The following is a 22,610-nucleotide window of genomic DNA, read 5'->3' as shown; positions in this document are numbered from 1 at the left end:
ACACACTTGTAGGAGCAGCCGGGGTCCTGGGAAAAAAGTCTGGGCTTCTAGGTGCTTCTTGTTTGTTGCTGGCATTCCTGACCCCTCTCTGTTCCTGACAAAGGGTGGGGAGCAGGTGTACAGGGAGCGCAGGAGGGATACCTGCCTCCTAGCAGAGAAAACAGGTAGTAAAAGGCACCCACCAAAAAAGTCAGAAGGGAAAATCCTTCTTCTGCCAAGGTTGTGATGTGCGGTTACGTCCATGGCCATTTTCCCGTGGCAGACTGCTGGGGCTGGAGCACCACCTGTCTTACCTGAGCCTTAACAAAGGCTGTACAAATCAGCTCACTGACAGGGTTCTGTGGCTGCATCCTTCACCCCTCAGCTGCTCTTCTGCCTCTCTCTTCCTCTCTCATCCGACATTGACGGGAACGAAATTAAAGCAGAGATCAGCTCTCGTGCTACAGATGGGGCTCGGATGAAGAGCGCGGTCCCTGTCATGCAGTTTGCGGCTTACGGCTTGCAGACTTCGGCAGGCGCTGCTCTCTGGGGCTGGCGGCGGTCCTGCGCACCGTCAGCGAGGCTGCGCGAGAGCCCGCTGATCCGCACGGGTGGAAACACTTGACAAGCAGCAGCCGCCACTGAGTGCCGAGGAACAATCAGCACCCCTGGTAGTTGCTCAGCTCAGGGCCAGTTCTGTCCCTCAAGGTAGCTGTGTATCTAGCAAAGCCGCTGGGCTTGCAGAGACACGCTGTCGTTAGGGGTGGAGGGCGGTGGAGAGGGAGATAGAGGCATGGCTGAGCTGTGGGCGCCTGCAAGAGGATGAGGATAGTGCTGAGAGAGGACTTAGGCAGCCGACGTCCCCGGCTGCTGCAGGCGCTTGCAGGTGTGCTGTACAGCCCAGGCACCAGAGGCAGGGAAACTGCCCGTGGAAATCGCAGGTTGTGTGAGAGACAACGGGAATAACGCTCACAGCAGCCCCCCAGGAAACTCCCCACAGGCTGGAGTAAAAATGCTGCTCCGTCCTTCCAGGGAGAGTGTAAACGGGAACAGCGGCGAAACCCTCTCCGGCAGGTTTGGAGAGGGTGTGCTGCCCTGGGCAAGTTTGCCCTCTTCCACCTGTAAAAGCAGAAGTACGTTGTGTTACAGAAACTAAAGCAAGACTTGGATGGAAAAGTAACTCCATGGAAGGTTTGGGGCACTGCCTTTGAACAGTGCTTGAAGCCTAGCACTCTTTAATGCTAATCCTGTAACATTAGATAGATGGGTTTTTTTTCCCTTACACAAAGGAGGAAGGGGCTCAATTCTTCTGAGCTGGGTTTTTGTTATTTTTTTTTTCCTTCAGCGCAAAGCGATGCTGAGCAGCACAGCCGCGAGCCCAGCTCCAGCTTGCTGACATTTCCATCTGAATTCACCCGAAGGGGTGAGCTTTGGGGAAGAAAGAGGCTTCTCTCCCTCTCCAGGCCAGAACCTGATCTACAGATTAGCTTGCTGGTTATCAATAGAGGCAACAGTTGTGATTGCAACTCAACACTCCTCCAGCCCTGGAACAGCACTGAAGAAAACGGACTTTTCAGTTGCAAGAGCAAGGGAACCGAGACGTCGTTTCAGTCATCAGCAATAATTGGCAAAGGAGGACCGGCATGCATTCTCCATTGACATAGGATTTTTCCCTGGTCTACCAAGATCAGTCTAAAATTTCAGACCCGATTGCTCCTCTAGTCTACGAAACAGGTTGGTAATTTTTTTTCCATATCTAAAAAAATTGTATTTTTGAATGTGATATGTTAAGTAATGTATTTTTTATTGTCTGTTTTGTTTCCCAAGTGGTGCCAGTCTTGCTCTTGTTTTTGGGCTGCCATAATCTCCACTAGTCATTGTCTGCCTGTTTTTTGCGAACAAATCCACAGTGACTCGGATTTACAGTCTATATAAACTTCTGTTGTCCTGCTTTCGTATTTCCAAGATAGGGAATGTGGTAAGACTTTTCCTTGGTGGAATGAATTTTTCTCAACGCAGAACACAGTTGCTAGAAGCAGGCTGCGGCCAGCATTGATGCGAGCGGCGCCCTGAGGGGCAGTGAAGCAGGGAGGAACTTCCCTTCCACCATGTTCCACGCTTTACGAGCGCCTGGTAATGGTAGCCAAGTGGAAGCGAGGTGGGACAGATGATAGCATGTTCCCTGCTGTAGTCCTGTGCTCATGTCATTATGTATGTATGTATGTGGATATACATAGGAGTTGGATCTCAGACACTATAGAAACAAATCTATAGGGAGAACATAAAGAGATGCTGGGTTTGGTAGCCGGTGCGCCCACACAACTGGAATGCATGGGATGTATAAAGCTGAGAAGACGCAGCTGCTGGTATTGAAACTAAGGCTGTACATCATGCATATAGTTCGCATCTGAAGCATACTTTTCCAGCGGGCACACGCACGCTGGGAGCACGCAGCACCTTCTTGGGAGCTCTACGTGAGCCGTGCCTGTGTGTAACGAACGGAGGCGATGGGCGAAGAAATCAAAGCAGGTGTTTTAGTGATATTTTCTATTGGATTAATAATGAGTAACAAATTGCATTAGGCACAGAAGGAATTAAAGCTGGCGCAGGATTTCACTTTGATTTTCCCAGCTCTGTATCTGCTTCTCTGTCATTGATTCCTGTACAGCAAGGAGTTGCCCAGCTGTGTAAATGTTTGTGCTTCTTCCACACTCATCAAAAACGGTGAGTGATCACTGTGTTAGGAGCCAGCGCAAAGGATTAGTCGAAGCAGTGTCTGAAACCCCTTAACTATGAGAGCACGCCGCAGCTCTGCATCGGCTCCTGCGTTTGGAGCAGCGCGAAGCTGCTCCCCTTGAAGTCAGGCAGAAGCATCCTCGCGCTAAGCGGATCAGGGAGGAATTGCTTTTGAGCTATCAGGAGAATAGATGGCCCATGGAGAGCCAGGGCTATTTATCACTTCCAAACGCTGCGTGAAATTAGCAGCAGCTCTTCTGTGTGGCTATGGGCTTACTTTGACAATACCTGCAGGGCTGTTATCACCTGGGAGGTCTCATTACACTACTTAACGGAGTAGGCATTTCGGGTCTGCCTGGTGGGTGAGGGACCTCCATCTGCGAAACATCTGCATCTCAGCAGCAGTTGGGTGGCTTCGGGAAGCAACGGCACTCAGCGACACCCGGGGCTTCCTTGGGGGTGCAGTTTACTACTGACGTGATACATGTCCAGGTTTCTTTCTTTCCTGTAGGATGAACAAGCAACCTTTTCTCGGAACCTGGGTGGCCCTTCTGGTGCTAACTGCACGGCAGCGAGGTGAGTATCTCCCACCCAGGTGCTGGGAGGCTGACGTTCGTCAGCTCTGCTGGGAAAGCAGTCACTGTGGAGCAGTGCTGTGCCCAGAGACCCTAGAAGTACAGGGGGCTCGGGAAACACACCCAGCCCGTAGGCTGGAGCAAGGACAAGAACCAGGGTGAACCACTTATTTCCCATGGGGATGGAGAGACCACCAATTTTAAGGGTGAGTGCTAAGCAGGGAGATTGGTGTGCCTTCATGAGTAAGCGCACGTGCACTTATGGTTTTGTGTGAGTGACAGCTTGCATCGTGAGCGACGGATCGGCAGCCTGCGCAAATGGCTCTCGCTTCACCGAGAGCAATGAAGCGATGACCATTTACATTGAACGAGGAGCTGGCGTGCCACGCAGAATCCAAAGCTGGCAAAGCCGGCAGGGTACACAGGGCACAGAAGTTGTCGAGCTCAGTCAGCCTTTTACGTCTGCTTACGTATATCATCTCTATGGCCGTGTGTGCACACACGGGGGATTCCGGAGGTTGTGATAGTCTTGCCAGTCGCTACGAAGTAGGCATTTGAAACATCTTTGTGTTAGGACTGCTGAGCGGGCTGACCAACCTACGTTCAGTAAAGGGCAAATCGGTTGAGCGATAGCAAAATGTCGTGGTTCGCAGGTAGCGAGGTTCCCATGGGGTGCTCGCGGAGGACATCTGGCAGCAGATGTGGAGGTGCCTCTGGCGGGGTCACAGGGCTGCAGCCGGCAGCAGGAAGCCTCTCCCGGCACTCGCACTCCGTTTCGTGTGGTGGATTTTGTTTTGTGAAGAGGTGGTGTTCACATCTGGGCTGGATAAGGCCCCGAGCAACCAGCTCTGACCTGCTCAGGGCTCAGCCCTGCTTTGGGCAGGAGGTGAGACCGGCCGGCAGCCAGGGACACCTTCTGACCTGTGGTTTTCTGTAATGTGGAAAAGCACAGGAGCAGCTCCCTAGTCTCATGGGGTAATTAATCTTTGTTGTGTTTCAAGTCAAAGAAGGGCAAGCAGAACTGCTATGGGCAGGAAAAAGCCTCTGTAGCTTGTTAATGTGGCAGATGTGTGCTGCATGGCTGGTACTAGATGTGTGGCTGGCTCGAGGACCCCTAGCCAGGGAGCCTAGGGCTGGGGCGTCGGGAAATCTGGAAGCCGTTTCCCTGGTCAGCTGCTGAGTTGCCGTCAGGCTGAGGACAGCTCAGGCAAAAGTTGTGACCCTCTTTTCTCATGTGGGAAATGAGGCCACCAGTTTACCCTTGGGAAATGCCACCAGGGCAAAAGTCACTAGCCGCTTGGCTAGATGACATGATGCGTGCAAAGGTATGGTAGTGTCACGCTAGTAGTGCTAAAGAAGCTGGCATCAAGAAGTTTTTACTGAGTTTGCTGTTTAAAAAAGAAGTAAAATCATGCCTTGTAGCTATGCCTTAGCTGCAATAACTCATCAGGTGTGAAACAGCTGTTAAATGACTTGGTTTACTACCTGGCAGTCAGTTTTGTTGCGGCCCTTTGGATGTATCTGTGAAACCAGGCTTGTGGCTCGGACACCGTCACACGCTGCCTCCCTTTATGTCCGGTGGGGCATTTGGGGCACGCGTGTGTGTCTTAGGAAGTCAGGACGCCAGCAGGGTTAGGCCAGGCTTCCCCTTGTCTCCTTTCTCCCCAAGGAAGGTTGGACCAGTTGAGCCTGTGAAGGAGGGTCAGCCGGCAACTCTTTCTGCTCCCAGGCAGTTTCCAGCAGGGAACATCCTCAGGGTGGCTAGCAGAGAGTATCCCCCAGCTTGCACAACACCTTCCTGCATCCATAACGGCAGGGCGCAGACCAAGCTGTCCTCAGCTGGAAGCCCCTGACAGCACAGGGTGGAGCCTAGAAAATAAAAGCATGTCCTGAATCCAGGCAAACAAAGCTGGGATTGCTCAGAGCCTGGTGGCTCATGTTGGCCAAGATTGAATGTTGCGAGGGCAGGGTACTGCTTTTCTACATCAAAAAGGGGAGGAGGGGGAAGAAAACCCAGCAAAATCCCCATTTGCTCTGTGAGGAGCCACACCAGTAGCTAACTGGAAGAAACAGGGGGTGAGATGACAGCAGAGATCTGGCAGGGCCTGGAACGGGAAAGGACATGTGCCCTAGGGCCAGAAGTGCCCGCTTGCGACTCAAGCCGATGGAAAATGGATTTTAGTCTGGTAGAAAGTGACAGGCTTGTGTTGAAACATGTCAAAACCATGCTCTGAAATATTTTTAGGAGAGGCAATTAGGTTCGCTGGCAGTGCCTTTTAGCAGGAAACTTAATTTTGCCAGGAAACGTCAGAGCAGTCACAAGACCGCAGGCTGTAGCCCAGTGCCAGGAGCATTCGGGGGCCTGGCGGGGCGGGCTGGCCCTGGCGCGCGGGAAGGCGCTGCTGTGCAGGCACGAGGAAGGTAGCCGCTGCCAGGAGCGTGGCTCTGGGGGTTGGTCTTGGTGCTGTTTGGTCCCCAGGCACCTGAGCACCTCATGTCGAAAACGGCAAGCCCCGGAGCGGGGTGGGGGTGTGTGTGGACCTGTTGCCCTTGCCCCGATATGAAGCCAAGACCAAAGGCGTTATGACTGGATCACAGTCACACGGAAAGCAAAACGTGGAGCTGCGCGCTGTCCGCACAGCTTGTGGTCACTTTGCTGTTGCCCTAAATAACCCCCGGATGATGCTGTCTCTGATGACCCTGTCCCAGAGGCAGCACCCCTGTGTCCTGGCTTGACACATTTGGCTGCTGGTGCTGCTGGGTTTTGGTGCTGTTTTCCTCAGCAGCAGCAATGCAGAATATGGCATTGTGGCCAAGTACCGTTGTGGCTAGCCACTGTTAGTCTGCGGCCTCAAGTGCACAGCAGAGTGTCACCCCGGCCCCAAAGCCCCGCACAGCTTAGGCTCAGTCTGGTGGTCAGCAGACCCTCGGCATCCCCAGTGCTTATGCACCTCACCAAGGAGGAGAGGGCAAGGCAGTGATTTTGCTCTTCACAGGAGGGCAACCTTTGGTGATACACAGCACCAGGGCCCCTGCCTTGGGCTCGATGAAGTCAGGACTGGCCCTGACATTGCTGTAAGGGCTCTGTCCTCTCTCTCCTTGCAGCTCACACCATGGCAAGTCTGTATCCATTCTGGCAGAACGACACGAAAACGCCCAAAGTTGACGATGGAAGCTCTCCCGAAATCAAGATCTCCATCCCATTCATCTTTTTTGGAGCCCCGTACAGAAGCATTTATGTAAGTGAAGTAGACCTTCCCTTTATTCTTTTCCCTGCCATTAGCAGCTACATTTTAAATGCGGTCTCCCTGTCGTCAGGGATCGGAAGATTTATTAGCACCTACCTGACAAGTTCTTAGATTTCATGAACTGATAGGTTTTATGATTAAGAAAGTCAAAGGTATATTTAATGGGCTAATGTTCATGGGGAAGGAACATAAAAGGCAATAAATTTTCTTTGTAGGTGATTAAATGGTACAGCACGGTAAGGCCTTGACACAAGGAACATTATTCCTGTTACACGACAAGAAACAAGAACACGCAGAGACCCACAGGGGGAAAAAAAGGCAATGGTGTGGACCCGCATATAGGTGCCCGAGACGAGGACAGGCTGCTGCTGTTTTCAGATGACGGCCCAGCAAAAGCCTGGCAAAGGGGACACTGGCTCCTCTGGGCTGGGCTAAGAGAAAGTTCACCTGAGCACACCGAAACAGTGCCTTAGACAGGAGCCTGTCAGTGTGACCGTACGCCAGATCCCAATCGTGTCTGTGTTTTGCGGTGAGCCCACCTCTGTGGGTATTCCTGGTCCCAAGCAGGATATAAACCGGCCAGCCCTGCAGGTTCAGAAGAGAGGCAAAGACTCATTTGTTCCTCTGCCTGACCGGCTCATACTCATACACAGCAATACTGGGAAAGCAGTAATCCTGAGCGGGTTTCTAATCCTTGTGTCATGGGAGATTTCAGCACCTGGGACATCAGGGCCACCTGTTCTCCACGCTTTGCAAATACAGTTGGTGTTTTGGGGACTATCTTCAGCAGGCTCTGGGGAGGCTACCCTTGGCACCACGTGTCACGCTGCTCTTGGGGAGCCCCACGATCTGTTGCAGACAGCAAAGCTGAAGGCAGTGGGCCCAATGCTTTAGCTCTTTTGCCCAGGAGCCCTGGTGCCGTGCAGCCACCCGTGTCGTATGACCAGGTGTCTCAGTGCTGCAGAGCTGCTCTCCGAAGGCCCCAGGGCAGTGTCCCTGCTGGCCTGGGTGCCGTCCTGCTCTGATGGGTGCCTTTCCTGTGTTGCGCCATAGGAGCCCTGTTTTGCAGACTTTTCAGGGTTTTGTCCTGCTTGGGGCTTCCTGCACTCAGCCTTTGGCCACCGCTGGTAGGATGAAGTTGTATCTCTGCCTAGATGGCCAGGTTTTCTCACCGGGTATCATTATTATAAGCCACCTTCTGCCAAAAATTGCTCGTGGCACGTTTTCTGATTAACCAGCACCTTTCTGCTACCTGCAAAGGCTTGCTCAAACCAAAGTGGGTCTCTTTGTGCAGGTCAACAACAACGGCGTGATTTCCTTCAACGCGCTCGTCAGCCAGTTCACACCAGAAGCCTTCCCCTTGACAGACGGGCGGGCCTTCGTCGCGCCCTTCTGGGCGGACGTGCACAACGGTATCCGGGGAGAAATCTACTACAGGGAGAGCATGGACCCCGAGCTGCTGAGGAGAGCCTCCAAAGACGTCCGCAAGCACTTCAAAGACATGTCCTCTTTCTCTGCCATCTGGATCTTCATCGTCACCTGGGAGGAAGTCACTTTCTACGGAGGAAGCAGCACGACTCCAGTAAGAGCGATCAGCTGTGCTTCTTGATGGGTGGTGTTTGATGGTTGAGTGTATGCCGGTATATATATAACTGTCCTGGCCGTTGTGCGTAAAATTGAGCCTCTTTGTCTTCCCACTCCTCAGTTCCCTTTCGGGCAGAGGAGCACCACGGTCCTTTCATTCTCTCCTGTGGAAGCCGTACAAGCCTCACTCCCTGCTCTCTCCAGGGCGATCCAGACCTCCAGGGAAAGCATCGCCTCTTCAGTGTTTGTAGGCGACTTGCCTAAGCAAGTCTCTGACACCAATTAGGAGTTTTCAACTTGATCATAGCGTGGTTATTTTTTATTAGACAGAAATGCAGATTTCATTTTTCCTTTGTGCCATGATACGCGACCTTCACTTCACCTGTGCTTCTGCAGTGATAAAATAGAGCTATTCGTGCAGGGGCTACAGGCACCTAGGAAGAAAGGCCTTTGTAAAGGAGTCAAAGTTTTGCCATTGAACAGCAGCTCTGTCATGATATAAACCACCTGAGGCTCCCACCCACTCTTGCACAGTCACTTTATAAGGAGTCATTCAGTTTGAAGGCACCTTGTCATGGCGGTAATGGGTCCAGGGCGTTGGGCGAGACCCAGAAGCACCCTGTAGCAGCTGGTCGGGTACCAAAAGCAGCCTGACTGTACGCGCTGCATCCGAGCGTGCCGAGGTGCTTGTGCTCGAGGGGTGCAGATAGAGCAGGATCCTCCCGAGGCTGCGATGTGGTGAGCGGTACCCAGGGGTGGAGCAGAGAATAAGGGGCATGCCAAAGCGTGCGCGTGCTTGCACCTCGTCCTGACGTGGGACTGGAGCGCAGCCTCCTGCTGACCCTCCATGCTGGATCGGGTCTCTCCACTATAGGAGTCCAGGTTAAACTGGTCCCGCACTCAGCCCCGAGGAGAGGGAGCGGGGCCTCCTACCACAAGGGAAACAGAGCACGAGGCAGCGGGGTGATGGAAAGAACAGGTGGATGGGAAGCCCTTTGTTGTCTGGCTGGCCAGCCATCATCTCCTCTTCCCTGCTACCTTCTTCTCCTCATCAGCCTCTTGAGGCTGGATTTTGTAGCTCGCCCTTCCCTCCCCACTGCTCACATCTACCTAGGAGTCAATGCAATTCTGCTTGGTTTTGCACCCCGAGCTGGCCTTGCAAGGCCATGAGAGCTCTGAAACAAAGCTAAGGTTGTTATTTGCTCCTTGCCTCTGCGAGGAGGGAGGGCTGCTCTGGCAGAAAAGGCCCTAGTTCAGGAAACTGCAGTAAATTAAGTTTTGGAAGTGGAAGTAATCCATTCTCCGAGGAGCTGGAGACAGGAAAGAGAAAAGGGAGCTTTAATTTGTATTTATTTGGCAAAAACTCCTTTTTCTTTCAAATCGTGATGGCTTTTTCTGTGGCGGAGGCTGAAACACTCCTTCGCAGCCCTAATCCAAGAGGGCGGTGAGGGCACCTCACAGAAAAGGGTTGAATGGCTGCTTCGCAATCCTGTGCAGACATTGAGATAGGAAGGGGAACACCAAAGCGAATACTGACAGAATTTTTACAATGACAGCTGCTCTGTCTGAATGGGGAGGCTGATCCAGACCGACCAGAGAGTCACGCTAGCAGCTCAGCAGCAGTAGATCTGTTATATTTCCATAAAAGTGCGGGTCGTATCTCAGAGGATGTTTTAAATATCTGATTAATATGTGAGTTGTGACTGCAGCTGACATCAGGAGGTCCGTGCCGGACTGGTGACGTGTCACTGGTAGGGCCCACACAGAAGCTTGGGGCGCAGGTAGTTAGCAAGGGATCGCTGCTATTGTTTGGGGAAATTAGGATTAGCCTCTGTACTGTGAATGCCAAAAGCTGACTTCTTAAGTCTCGAGGAGCTGGTTCTGATAAACAGTTCAGCTCTTTTCCATTTGTTAGAGATGCTTGAGATTTAATGCATATTTTTTGCCAGTCCTGGCAGTGCTTGCAGGAAAAAAACCCCAAACATATTTGTGGACAGCAAGCAATATAGTGATTCGTGTATTGCCTGAAGAATTACATTTGCAACACAATGCAATTTATTTTGTTATAGAGCAGCCTTCCTGTTCAATAGCAGCCAGGGCTCTGGGTTGGCACGCAGAATAGCACAATGCAACTTAAGCAGGGGATTCATCGCAATGCAGAAAAGCTGCAGAAAACATTTTTGCGAAGGTGGCCTCGGGAACGCTGTGGTTACTGTCTCTTGATGATGCCCAAGCATACGGGTTCAGTTTTCAAGAGCCTTGTTAGATGGCTAGGGAGTTTGATGTGTATTTGGCCATAAGCACCAAACAGGGAAACGTTTATAGTTCGTGTAAGTTCTCCTAACGAGGAGCGCCAGCCATCCGAAACCTCCTGGTACCGCGTCAGCTCCCGCCAGCCTCGGCGAGGCACCTGACCGGAGAGGGGTTTGTTGCTCCATCGAAGAGCCATTTATTGCACTATCAAAGTAACATTGGCTTTATGTTTTAGTGCCTTCTGATCTCGCAGTCATGGAAAAAGAGTTGGCAAAGGTGAGCAAGCGTGCCAAGCAGGTGAAGAGGAAAACAGACTTAGGAGGCTTGAATCCCAGGGAAAGGATGCAGGTGTGGAAACAGTGGCTTCCCGTTAGCTTGCTCTCCTGCTTGCCCTGGTTTGAACCATGCCATTTGCAGCTGCTGTGAGGCAGCTCTGCCCACACCTCTCACTCCTCCTGACAGCTCATACATGCTGCTTTGCCTCCATTTCTAAGATTTTTTTCATGGTAAGAGCCTAATGTGCATTGGAGGTGACTTCCTTGTGCCGTGCAAGTAGTGAGTGCAGCCGTGGGATCCCCTCCTCAATCTTCAGGCGTTTCTGCTCACCTCAGCACCCATAATCAAACTAGTGGGTTTGCTGTCCGGGAATATAAAGTGGTACAAAGTGACCCCCGGCCCCTTGGCGCTCTGGAGTCTTCCCTTCATCCAGCAGCACATGGGACTGTTGCTGATGCAGAGCAGCTCCACTCTCACTGGCAGGGTAAGACCTAGTGCTTCCTAGCGTGAGTTGATTCGCTCGATATGCTTGCCCGTGTCACCTGGTAATTGTTTCTGTGGCTGTAGCTTCCTTCACAGTTTGCAGTGCCCAGGTAGCTTGGCTCCTGGTACTGGTCTTGAATAAGTAAAAGAGGGGCAGCTCACGCTTTGTCCTCCACCGAAATCCTATTCGCTCCGAGGCAGGAGGAGCAGTTGTTTAACACAGCATTTTCCCAGCGCAGAGTGGTCTAGGACAGGAAAATGCAGAAAGCGGAGAGAAGTGATTGACTGTTAGTTCCCAGTGGTGACGACTGCCACTGGATCTGCATGGATAGAGGGGACATCTCAAGGGAGAGGCATTTTCTCTCTTTCTGTGCAGCCGTAAAAGGGAAGAGCTCAGGGCGATGCTGCCCTTGCAGGCTGGCAAAGCACGCCCTTCTCGCCTGGGGCCCGGGACCGCAGTCACCTGAATGTATCTGGAGTTTGTGGGGCTGGAAATGCAGAGTCATTTAAAGTGAAAGGAAGAACACAAGCAGCGGGTCGAGCAGGTAGCGAGGGGATTTGGCAGCCAAGCAAAGCGCATAACATACATGGTTGACTTGGATGTAATCCACCGGTAACAGTGTTGTAGGATATGAATGCGGAAAGGAAACGTGTAAGATAGTGCGGTGAGGAAGAAAGCTAAGATAGGGTAATGGAAGATAACCGGTGGAAACAACCTGAATTCTGCCAATCGCTTTTTCCCCACGAGCTTATTCTCATGCTGCCATCTATTGGTGTTAAACTGGATTAGAGGCGGTCTGGTCGTCCTCCCAGGTGGAGGCAGCAGCAGGGATGGGAGCTGGCAGAGGGTGAGGGCATTCAGATCTCATTTGGCTTCCGCCGCTCTCCACTGCAAGGCTCCCGAATCTCGCCTGGGCCAGAGACGAACGTGGCAGAAGGGTAGGCAAGCAGTGTGAGAAAATCAGTCTCACCTTGTGAATGTGCTCATGGTTTTCAACAGGTAAACACTTTCCAAGCTGTCCTGATCACCGATGGAGTGTCGTCTTTTGCCATATTTAACTACCACAAAATCAGCTGGACCACAGGGACAGCCAGTGGAGGGGACCCCCTGACCGGTCTCGGTGGGGTGATGGCCCAGGTGAGGCTCTTCCTTCCATATCCCCATCTCTGTTGAGCTCTTGGATGGGCCTGTGGCTTTCCTGACATACCTGTGCTTGCTCATGCCACTCGGTCCCTCAACGTCCCCAGCACTGGCCTTGCAAGCCCACTGCCAGGCACAGCGGGACAAGTGCTCCGAAATGTGGTGCCGCAGCCAGTCCGTCTGCCCGAGGGGGGCAAGGTTCCCGGCCTAAGGGGAGCCTCCTTCTGTCACTTCCTCACTTTATCTTGGTCGCTCAGTACATGCACCCATAGATCTATATGTACATACATATATATGTATGTATACATACATAAATGTGTAAATACACATCCATACAGCTTGTAGTATCTGTTGAGCTTTTCACTCACATCCAAACTACCTGAAAACTGAAATTCCTTAAAAGAGACTGTAAAACTAAAGAAGATATGCTCAGGAGTAGTTGTGGAGGCCAGAGAAGTGCGGAAATGCAGCATTGCTTTCCCGTAGCAAAGATGTGTGATACGACTTGGTCTCTCTCTCTCTCTGTTTTAGGCTGGCTTCAATGGCGGAAATATCACCAACTTCTTTAGCATCCCAGGGTCCAGAACCCCAGACATAGTCAATATCGAAGAAACAACGAACGTTAACGTCCCTGGGCGCTGGGCTTTCAAAATAGACGGCAGAGAAATAGATCCGGCCAATGGCTGCAGCCTGAGAGGTAAGGGGGATATGGCATTGGTTTGGTTTTTTTCCAAGTTTTGGGGTGCAGTGTGGGAAAATGCTGTTGGAAAGCTGGTGGAGAGGTGCCTGCCTGCTCTGGGCCACTGCACAATTTGTGTTTTTGCCAAGGCATCCCCTCAAGCTGCAGCTGTGGGGGCAGAAACACGCCAGCAGGGTTCAGGCCCCGTGCACATTTCTGAGTTGCTGCATGCAGCGCAAAGTCATCACCTGATTTCCAGCAATAATTGTCGGTCTGCCCACTGCAAAAGGCTAATGCCTTGAGGAGTGGACAGAGAGGTTTATCCTTGTTTGGCACGTCTTGTTCAGCGGGACAGCATCCTCAGCAGTGTGTGCGAAGACGCTGTCATGGGCCGTTGTTTTCCCTTTGTCCCAGCTGTGTTACCTCTCCCAGGGGCATGTCGGCACTCTCACAGATGGCCAGGTCAGCGCGCAAGGAATATTTGCAGCAGAGTCTCAGTGCGGACGAGGTCTGACTTGGCAGCTCAGAGAAAACTGAGAGGGGCCCGTGAACACTAGGGAGTCGTCTTTGGTCTCGGAGTTGCTTTCAACCACCCACAAGCAAAACTCATTCGTGCTAGGTTTTTGTCCTCCCTGGGATTTTAGTAGCATGGTGTTTCTGTAAGCCTCAATTTCTGCTGCCTGGAAGCAGGACCCTAACGCAAAGTCAAGGGTGGATGGGGCTCAAGTGTTTCACAGGAGTTGGGTGCCACCAAGCCATCATCTTGATGCTTTTCTGTGACGCTGAAGGTGACAATGGGAAAGACCTGCAGACGGCAATTTCCTCTTGCTGCTGGAGTGGCAAAGCTGATGGTGTAGTTCCATTTCCCTTGTTTCTGCAGGAGGAATAGCAGGTTTTCTGGGCAGGACAAATGCCACACCCCTGCATCAGTTACAGTGTCTGTGCATGTGTCACTGACAGCATGGGGTTAGAAAGGGATTATTAAATGCACACAGCAACTGCACAGGGACTCTGCTGAAGAGAGATTATTGCATTACCATTCGACAAATAAAACTGTCAGGAGCATTTGCTGTGGTCTGGGAGACTTTCTAGTAAGAGAGAATTGTCACTTGCCAATGGACACTGGAGATGGCACCACGCTGAGATATGTGGCTTCTTTATGTCCTGGTTTAGGACTGTACCGAAGAAGGCTTGTGAGACCCCAGGGCTCTTGCAGCCCCAGCAGCGGTTTCAGGTCCAACCACTCCAGCCACTTCCAGCTGGTGACCCCAGGAAGAAAGGCTGGACTTTGCAAAAGGGCTGAAAGCCAGTCTCAGCTTTGCAGGTGACGAGGGCAGCATGGGTAGATCCCACCACTGGATTTGCATTTCGTGGCGGACAGCCAGTTGCCCTCCATGAGAGGAGCTGCAGCACGAGGTGTCGGAGGTGAGGGAGCCGTGCCTAATGGTGCTCATTTGCCCAAATCCTCCGCACCAGGACAGTCATCATGGGAGCCCTCACAAGGGAGTCTTGCTAAGAGGACATGTTGTTTGTTGTAGTGGAAAATAGCCTTTTTTGTAGGAGGAAGGGAAGATAACAAAAAGTTTGAGAGAGGTAAATTCAGGCGGCAGAAGCCACGCGCATGAGAAGTGTGAAAGATGGCCATATGGAGGAGAGGGAAACTCTAACGGGTATTTGCCACCCTTGTTCTCTCGTCTTCTCTCTGCCTCTCACATCTCTCACCAGACAAACCTGCCTCCCTTTACGGTACCGCCGTGTAACAAGTCTGCTCAGTCTATTGCTGTGCGATCACTCATCGTTTCTTGTTGTCACTAGTGTACGGTGTGGAGTTACTTGTCAACAGCTCTTTGGTTTCGTAACTACTATGAGCACTTTCTGAATGGGAGTGAATTGCCTCTGGACCGCTGACGCCAGAGCTGCTCTCCAACTGGCAAAGTTACATCAATGGAGGAATTCTGGAGGTGGCGAGAAAGCTGGTGGAAGTACAGCGACAGCGTTGAAAATGGCCTCCAAAAGGCGCAAGCTTTACCAGTGGACTTTCCCTTTGAGAAAATAGCACAAATGGCTCTTCTTCTGCTTCAATATCACAGGACACAAGGGTGGTGGTGTCCAAAATGGAAGGAGTAGCCTCCAAATTAGCCAGCCTGCGTGATGCAGCACTGATCCCAGACTTGTGGCAGTCCTCACACCACCCCACAGACTTGTGGAGTGGGTAGGACTTGAAAGGGATGCACCGTATATTGAAAATGAGGCTTGCGATTGTAGCACTGTGCTGAGTGGCTCTTGCTGGGGGTCTGTGCAGAGAAAGCAGCCGAGAAGCTCAGTAGCAGGATGTTTTTGCAGAGGTCCTGATCGTAGGGCTGGCAGACCTCTCCAAGGACTGACATGGTGCAATTAGAGCACGTTGTTCTGTTTAGAGAAGTGATGTAGTATGGGTTTTTCCCCTTTCTCTCTTTCTAGGACAGTTTCTCCGTCAAGGGGAGATCTTCTGGGACAATGCCAACTGCACCACCAAGTGCCGCTGCCTGGACTTCAACAACGAGATCTTCTGCCAGGAGATGGCTTGTGGCCCCTTTGAAGTGTGCGAGCCGAAGACCAAGTTCTTCCAGTGCGTGCCAGTGGAGAGCAGCACCTGCGTGGTGTTCGGAGATCCACATTACCACACCTTCGACGGCTTCCTCTTTCACTTCCAGGGTTCCTGCTCCTACCTTCTCGCCAGGCAGTGCTGGCCAGGCTCCCAGCTGCCCTACTTCAACGTGGAGGCCAAGAACGAGAACCGAGGCGGCTCCTCCGTCTCCTGGCTGAGGGATATTTTTGTGGAGGTCTACTCACACAAGATTGTCCTCCCCAAAGGCGGCTTTGGGAAAGCGAAGGTAAGAGCCCTGCTGAAAGGGGAGAACTTGCCAGGTCAGCTCCTCCAAGGCGGCGGCGAGACCGCGGTGGCAACCCGGGGAGCGTGGGACAGCACTTCTGGGCCCCGCACATCCCTCGGGGGACACGGGTGACAGGCGTGGTGGCAAATGCCTGTGGCTTACCCACAGCCGTCCTGCACATGTCCCTGACCCTAAGACCCCATAATGGGGCTGTGTGGCTCCTGTCTGTGTCCCAGTATGAGGGCTCTGCTATTTCATCTGCTGGTTCAGTCATCTGGTGGTGTTCCCGCAGGTGGATGACTTGGTGGTGTCCCTACCCATCTCTCTGGAACTGGGTGCAATAAAAGTCTACCAAAGCGGCTTGTCCACAGCTCTGGAGACCGACTTTGGCCTGCTGGTGACCTACGATGGACAACACTACGCCTCTGTCTCTGTTCCGGGCACATACATCAATGCCACATGCGGTCTGTGTGGGAATTACAATAAAGACCCCGAGGACGATACCCTCCGCTCAGACGGGAGGTTGGCCACGTCCGTGCCAGACCTGGGTGAGAGCTGGCGAGTGCCGCACCCCGAGCGGAAATGCTCACCTGGCTGCTTGGACAACTGCAGCCTCTGCGATGCCGCCACCGAGTCTCTCTATTTCACCTCTGAATACTGCGGCTTCATCAACAAGAGCGGCGGGCCGCTGTGGGAGTGTGGCACCGTTGTGGACCCCACCGCCTTTGTCCACAGCTGTGTCTACGACCTCTGCAGCGCGCGGGATAATGGCACTGGCCTGTGCCAAGCCATCCAGGCGTACGCCGCGGTATGCCAGGCCCTGGGCATCTCAGTGGGAGAGTGGCGTGCCCGGATGGGATGTGGTAAGTTTTTGCATGCTCCTGCCATGAGCCTTCCCCTCTGGAGAAGGGGAGCGATTTCAGGGGTCTGCCCATGTGCTGAGCAGTGCATGAGAGGTGGGGGGAGAAATCCAGGGGAGGGAGTTGGGTGAGAGCTGTTCTTGTGCCAAGAAAAGGGTGGCAGGAGTCAGGCATAAGGCGGGAGCTCCACTTTGCTCTGCAGACAGTCAGCCACCATGGTGAGAGATGGAGTCTGGACCGGAATGGGGACTGGCTGACAGCACACTTCTTGGCCCACCCTCCTCACCTGCAGCGTTACATAGCTGTGGGTGGCTCGATGGCTGTGGGGCTGTTTTGGAGAAGCTATTGCGTGCATAAGTGGAATGGCTGGGGAGGCATAGGGGGGAAATGGAGGGCCAATTCTACTGTCAAGCAGTTCTCCAGGGTCACTATGTGTTGCCTCTGTTGTGGGTCAATGGGAAAGAAGTAATTGGCCCCAAACCATGCTGTAATATGGTCCTCCTGTTGTTTGCCTCCCCTCTGCACCCACAGTGACAGCCGTGCAGTGCCCAGAGCTCAGCCACTACTCAGTGTGTGTCAGCAGCTGCCCCGCCACGTGTTCGGACCTCACAGCCCCGCTGACCTGCTCCTCCCCATGCACCGAGGGCTGTGAGTGCAACGAGGGCCATGTTCTCAGCACGGACCGCTGCGTCCCTGTCCAGAAGTGTGGCTGTGATGTGGATGGCCGGTATTACGCCATCGGGGAGTCTTTCTGGGCAGCAGCGGACTGCACGGTGGAGTGCAAGTGCGACGACGGCGGAGAGGCCAGGTGCTTCAACACCACGTGCCCCGAAGGAAAGGTCTGTACCATTGAGAATGGCTACCGGGGTTGCTACCCCAAGCGGGAGAGCCTGTGTTTGGTGGGACAAAATCAGGTGCTGCAGACCTTTGACGGCGTCGCCTTCCCCTATCCGCTGGAGCACTCCTACACGCTGCTTAAAACCTGCCCGGAGAGACCAGACTTCATTGAAGTGGATATCAGCCAAAAGAAGCCTGGATCTGCTCCCAACGGGCCACGTGTCGTGCGGATCCAAGTGGTCGGCCAAGAGGTGAAGATCGGAGGCAGCAGCCTGTCTGAGATCAAGGTAAAGGTGCTGCTGTCAGGGTGGCTCACCCCGGGGTGGGAGGCAGTGGCTTATGCTGTGATCTGATGTCCCTTTGGAGAAGGGCTCACAGGTCTGCAGCCCTGCAGCATTCCCCCAAGTCGGGCCTCAAGCACTACAGTGGCACTTGGGGGAAGCCTGCGTGGGCCACCACTGCATAGAGGCCCTTTAGATGCCTGCGAAGTTGTTGTCTCAGTGCTGTTATTCCTGTTTGCTTGCCACGTCAGCTCTGGAGTCTTTCTTGACATTGTGGTTGTCTCCTGTAACTTGTTTTTTCCCTGGAAAAGCAATCTCTGTTTCTGGGGTGAAATGCAAGGAAATGGCTGTATCCCCCCACTTGAAGGAGGCTCCGGGCCTTGGAGGGTGGGGTCTGGGCCAGGAAGCATTTAGCGTACCCAGCGTGGCATGGCCAGCAGGTGGGAAGGGCTGTGCAAAGTCACCTCGCCCTCCCTGAAGCGTCTCAATCTGCTTGTTACTTGTAGGTGAACGGTTATGACGTGGAGCTGCCCTATTTCCACCCTTCCGGCCGCTTGGAAATCTACCGTAGCAACAACAGCACCGTGATGGAGTCAGAGGGTCTCCTGGCTATCGGCTACTACGATTCGGGCCTCCTGGAGATCCGCCTCTCCACCGCCTACTTCAGCTGCACTGGGGGCCTGTGCGGCTTCTTCAACAGCAACGCCAGCGACGAGTTCTGCCTGCCCAAGGGCAAGTGCACAGACAACCTGGAGCTCTTCCTGGAGAGCTGGACTACATTTGATGAGATCTGCAATGGGGAGTGCGGGGACCTCCTCAAGGCTTGCAACAACGACTCGGAGCTGCTCAAGTCCTACAGGAGCCGCTCCAGCTGCGGCATCATCAACGACCCCACCAACAGCTCCTTCCTGGAGTGTCACAGCGTGGTCAACGTCTCGGCCTACTACAGGACGTGCCTCTTCCGCCTGTGCCAGAGCGGGGGCAACCAGTCGGAGCTGTGTGACGCGGTGGCACGCTACGCCGGCGCCTGCAAGAATGCCGAGGTGGACGTCGGCCAGTGGAGGAGCCACAGCTTTTGCCGTGAGTCCGCCAAAGCTTTCAAGTACTCAGGGCAGGGAGAAGGGGATGTAGGACACCGCCAGTCTCGGGCAGGCTTTTTTTCAGGAGCTTGTGGGTGTACAGAGGTAGAACAGCTTTTCTTATGGGATGCCAAAAAGTACGGGCTCTCTTTCCCTCCGTCCTCTCCCATCTCTGGTGGGTACCCCTTAGCCACAGGGTGCTCCTCTATGGCTGAGCTGGAAGACAATAACAGAGGGCTGCGTGGATGGGAGGTGCTGACGCGATGGCGCTTACGGCAGCATCAGATGTCCAAAGTCATATGAAGGGGTAGGGGTGGAGGTGTCTAAATGCTGGCAATCTGTGGCAATTTTCCTACTCTCTTCCCTACTGGCCAACCAAAGATTGGCTTTGCCATTGAAGTAGCTGTGCCTGGTAGAGCTTTCTGCCACGAGGGAGGCCGGTGTGTACAAAGCGCTCTCCCGCAGAGCGTACAGAAAGAAAAGGGGAATTGCAGTAGGAATGCAATGCCTCCCGAGCCTGAAAGCAAGGCAGTGCCGCCCCAAGTACTGACGGTAGTTTCTAAGCGGCGCTCGTGCCGGCAGACAGATTTCCCAGTGAGGTGATTTCAGGGTGGCATTTCAGGAGGCGTGAGGAGTTCTGTGATGCAGTGTAGGAGCATTCCAGAGCCACAGATGGTGTCTGACAGTGCTGTGCGCCACCACTAGGGGATAATTTGAATAACACCTGTTTTTAGCTGTTGCTATAAACTTGCTGTTGATGGGAAAACATTCATAATTAAGAAGCAAATGTGAAAAAACCCCAGGGTGGAAGTACATGGTGGGGAAGTGGCCCCCATCTCCATCGTGGAGGTTTGAGGGAGGCAACTGTTTGGGAAGGGGGAGCAGCACATCCCCTCTGTTCTGTGAGGCGACCCAAGCCTAAGCCCTGGCCTCATACCCTCTGAAACAGCAGGAGGAGGTGTTGCTTGGCATGTAGCGGGACAGGACTGTGATGTGAGGAGGGTGACGGCTGAGAGAAGGAGGGGTTGCAAACAAAAGCCAGTGGCCAGCAAGGTGCTGGGACTGTTTCCCCTCTTTTTTCCCCTGAACTGGTCGCTCCTCTCCCCGTTCCCACCTTTTGCCTGTTCCCCAACCCCATGCTGCCCCAGGGCTGCCGGAGCTGGGAACTCACGCTCCATGTTTGTCGGCCCTGCAGCTCTCGCCTGCCCAGAGAACAGCCATTTCGAGGAGTGCATGAGCTGCATGGAGACCTGCGAGACCCTGGCCACGGGCCCCGTCTGCACAGACACCTGTGCGGAGGGCTGCCGGTGCGACGAGGGCTTCGCCCTCCGCGGCACCCGCTGCATTCCCCGTGGCGAGTGCGGCTGCAATTTTGAGGGGCGCCAGCTGGCCACTAACCAGACCTTTTGGATGGATGTTGCCTGCCACTTCCTCTGCTACTGCAACGGCTCTGACAACAGTGTGTACTGCGAGAACGTCTCCTGCAAAGACGATGAGTACTGCCTGGAGGAGAATGGCCTCTACTACTGCCACGTCCGCACCGACGCCTCCTGCATCGTCTCTGGCTACGGACACTACCTGACTTTCGACGGCTACTCTTTTGACTTCCAGAGCAGCTGTGCGTTGGTCCTGTGCACCACGATCTCTCGGCCAAGGGTGGAGCGCTCAGACACCTTCCCAGCGTTCACCGTCACGGCCAAGAACGAGGATCGGGACACATCTCTGGCCCTGTGGGTGAAACAAGTCGAAGTGGAGGTCTTCAATTACAACATCGTCATCCACCGTGCCTACAAATATACCGTGCTGGTGAGTGCAGGGCCACAAGGGCCAGGGTTACTGCTCCCTGGTGCAGCTCTTAAACCATGGAGTGACTCCCTAGGCACGAGGCCTTATAGCTCGCAAGGTTTTCCAGGGTTTGGGAAGGGCATACGCTTGGGCTTGTCCCTAGGGTGCCACCAGGCGCAGATTTCAGAGGGGAGTTCCATTTTGGCTGCCTTGTTTCGGATGTAGTTGCAAGGGCAGTGAGGACCTTGCTCGGGAGCACTGAGCTGCCCTGCTTCGTGTCCTCCCACAGAAGCTCCAGTTATCATCCACACTCACGGTGCATCTTGTTTCCTTCCCTGTAGATCAACAACGAGCGTCTCTACCTGCCCTTGAAGTTGGGCCAGGGCAAAGTGAACATCTTTGCCTTTGGCTTTCACATAGTGGTTGAGACAGACTTTGGGCTGAAGGTGGTGTACGACTGGAAGACCTTCCTCTCCATCACCATCCCACGCAGTTTCCAGAACCTGACCTACGGCCTCTGCGGCCGCTACAACGGCAACCCCGAGGATGACCTGGTGGCTGTGGGTGGCATGCCAGCCACCACTGTCACTGACTTCGTCCAGAGCTGGACAAAGCGGGACACGTTCTGCCGCGTGGGCTGTGGTGACCGCTGCCCTGCCTGCGGGAAGGTAGAAGGCTTCTGGAAGCCCCAGCAGCTCTGCAGCCTCATCCCAAGCCAAAGCGGCGTCTTTGCCAAGTGCCACAGCAAGATCAACCCTGGCTTTTTCTACAAGAACTGCCTCTTCGACACCTGTGTTGATGGGGGAGCCATGCAAACGGCCTGCAGCTGGCTGCAGAATTATGCCAGCACGTGCCAAACGCAGGGCATCGCCATTACCGGCTGGAGGAACTTCACCTCATGCTGTAAGTGCCACCCTACCCCCAGGCCCTTCTTCCCTAGAGGTGTTTCCCATGGCCATCCACTGTAGCTGTAGCAATTGCTGGAACTCACCCCGTAGAGAGGTAGTAGAGCACCACACAGAGCACCAGCGGGTGTCCGCTACCTCCAGGCCATCAACCCAAACACATTCTGGGTCCCCACAGTCAGCGCCTGGGGATGGTCCGCAGGGATCCCTTCCTCCCTGCAGGATAAGAGGGCTGTTGACAGAGCAGTGAGCTAAAGCGACACAGTAAATGTGCACATAGTCGCTGCCGAGCGCACCAGATCACCCTGTGTGTGGACCAGGAAGGGGGGTCTGATGGCCCGGCAGCCAGTCCCTCCCACACTTGCTGGGTGGGGCGGGGGTGTGGGACTGGGTCTGGGGCGTCATGTTCTCTTGGAGTTGTTACTAACTGTGTGTGGTATAGCAGGAGCCGGGATGGAAAGGGGAAGCCTCAAGTTCAGAAGATATCAGCTGTCCCTCTGTTGTTAAGGAGGAATTGTACTAGTCAGCTTCAAAGCCAGGAGTACGGTTGCTCTAATGAATCCGCATGCTCTTGTCAATAAGATTATGATGCGATGTTCAATTAGGTTCCCGAGGACGGGGGCCACGAGCGCCTCTGGCAGCCGATCTATACGGCAAATCAGATGGGAAGTAATTGTTCTTCCTAACAATACTGAAAATTAAATTTAGTTCCAACAAGCAAACTCATGGTTCAGAAGGCACCACTCTCACAGGGCAGGGGCAGCGAGACCACCGACAGGCACCCAACACGCCAGGTCTGAAATGGTCCCTGCCAAGACAGTGGAGCGTGGGGAGAGGTGGCCTGCCCAGGCATGGGCAGCAGCCCTTGGCAGGCTTCACGCTCTGATGGACCAGCAAAAACACATCCCCTGAAACGTGTCCCTATACGGAGAGCATGGAGGCTCCGTACACTGCCTGAAAGGCCCCAGGGCCAGCACGGGCATCCCTCCTGGATGAAGAGGTTAATCTGGTGTCAATGAGTAGGCTTGTTTGCAGG

General features: G+C 53.7%; 1 protein-coding gene across 1 annotated transcript in view; it reads left to right on the top strand.

Moving 5' to 3' along the window:
* The first annotated feature begins 3,112 nt into the window (after window positions 1-3,112).
* Window positions 3,113-22,610, top strand: part of TECTA (tectorin alpha) — a 29,037-nt gene continuing 9,539 nt past the window's right edge. The window contains exons 1-11 of the mRNA XM_064471086.1: window positions 3,113-3,291; window positions 6,396-6,529; window positions 7,833-8,120; window positions 12,135-12,272; window positions 12,807-12,972; window positions 15,415-15,827; window positions 16,120-16,690; window positions 17,219-17,811; window positions 18,312-18,885; window positions 20,080-20,690; window positions 21,011-21,572. Of these exons, the coding sequence (XP_064327156.1) occupies window positions 3,228-3,291; window positions 6,396-6,529; window positions 7,833-8,120; window positions 12,135-12,272; window positions 12,807-12,972; window positions 15,415-15,827; window positions 16,120-16,690; window positions 17,219-17,811; window positions 18,312-18,885; window positions 20,080-20,690; window positions 21,011-21,572 (4,114 nt within the window). The 5' untranslated portion in view covers window positions 3,113-3,227. The remainder of the gene's footprint in view (window positions 3,292-6,395; window positions 6,530-7,832; window positions 8,121-12,134; window positions 12,273-12,806; window positions 12,973-15,414; window positions 15,828-16,119; window positions 16,691-17,218; window positions 17,812-18,311; window positions 18,886-20,079; window positions 20,691-21,010; window positions 21,573-22,610) is intronic.

Source organism: Phalacrocorax carbo, chromosome 21 (genome assembly GCF_963921805.1).
Source record: "Phalacrocorax carbo chromosome 21, bPhaCar2.1, whole genome shotgun sequence".
Classification (NCBI taxonomy): Eukaryota; Metazoa; Chordata; class Aves; order Suliformes; family Phalacrocoracidae; genus Phalacrocorax; species Phalacrocorax carbo.
Note: the sequence above shows the minus strand (reverse complement) of the source record. Positions and strands in the feature narration are given on the sequence as shown.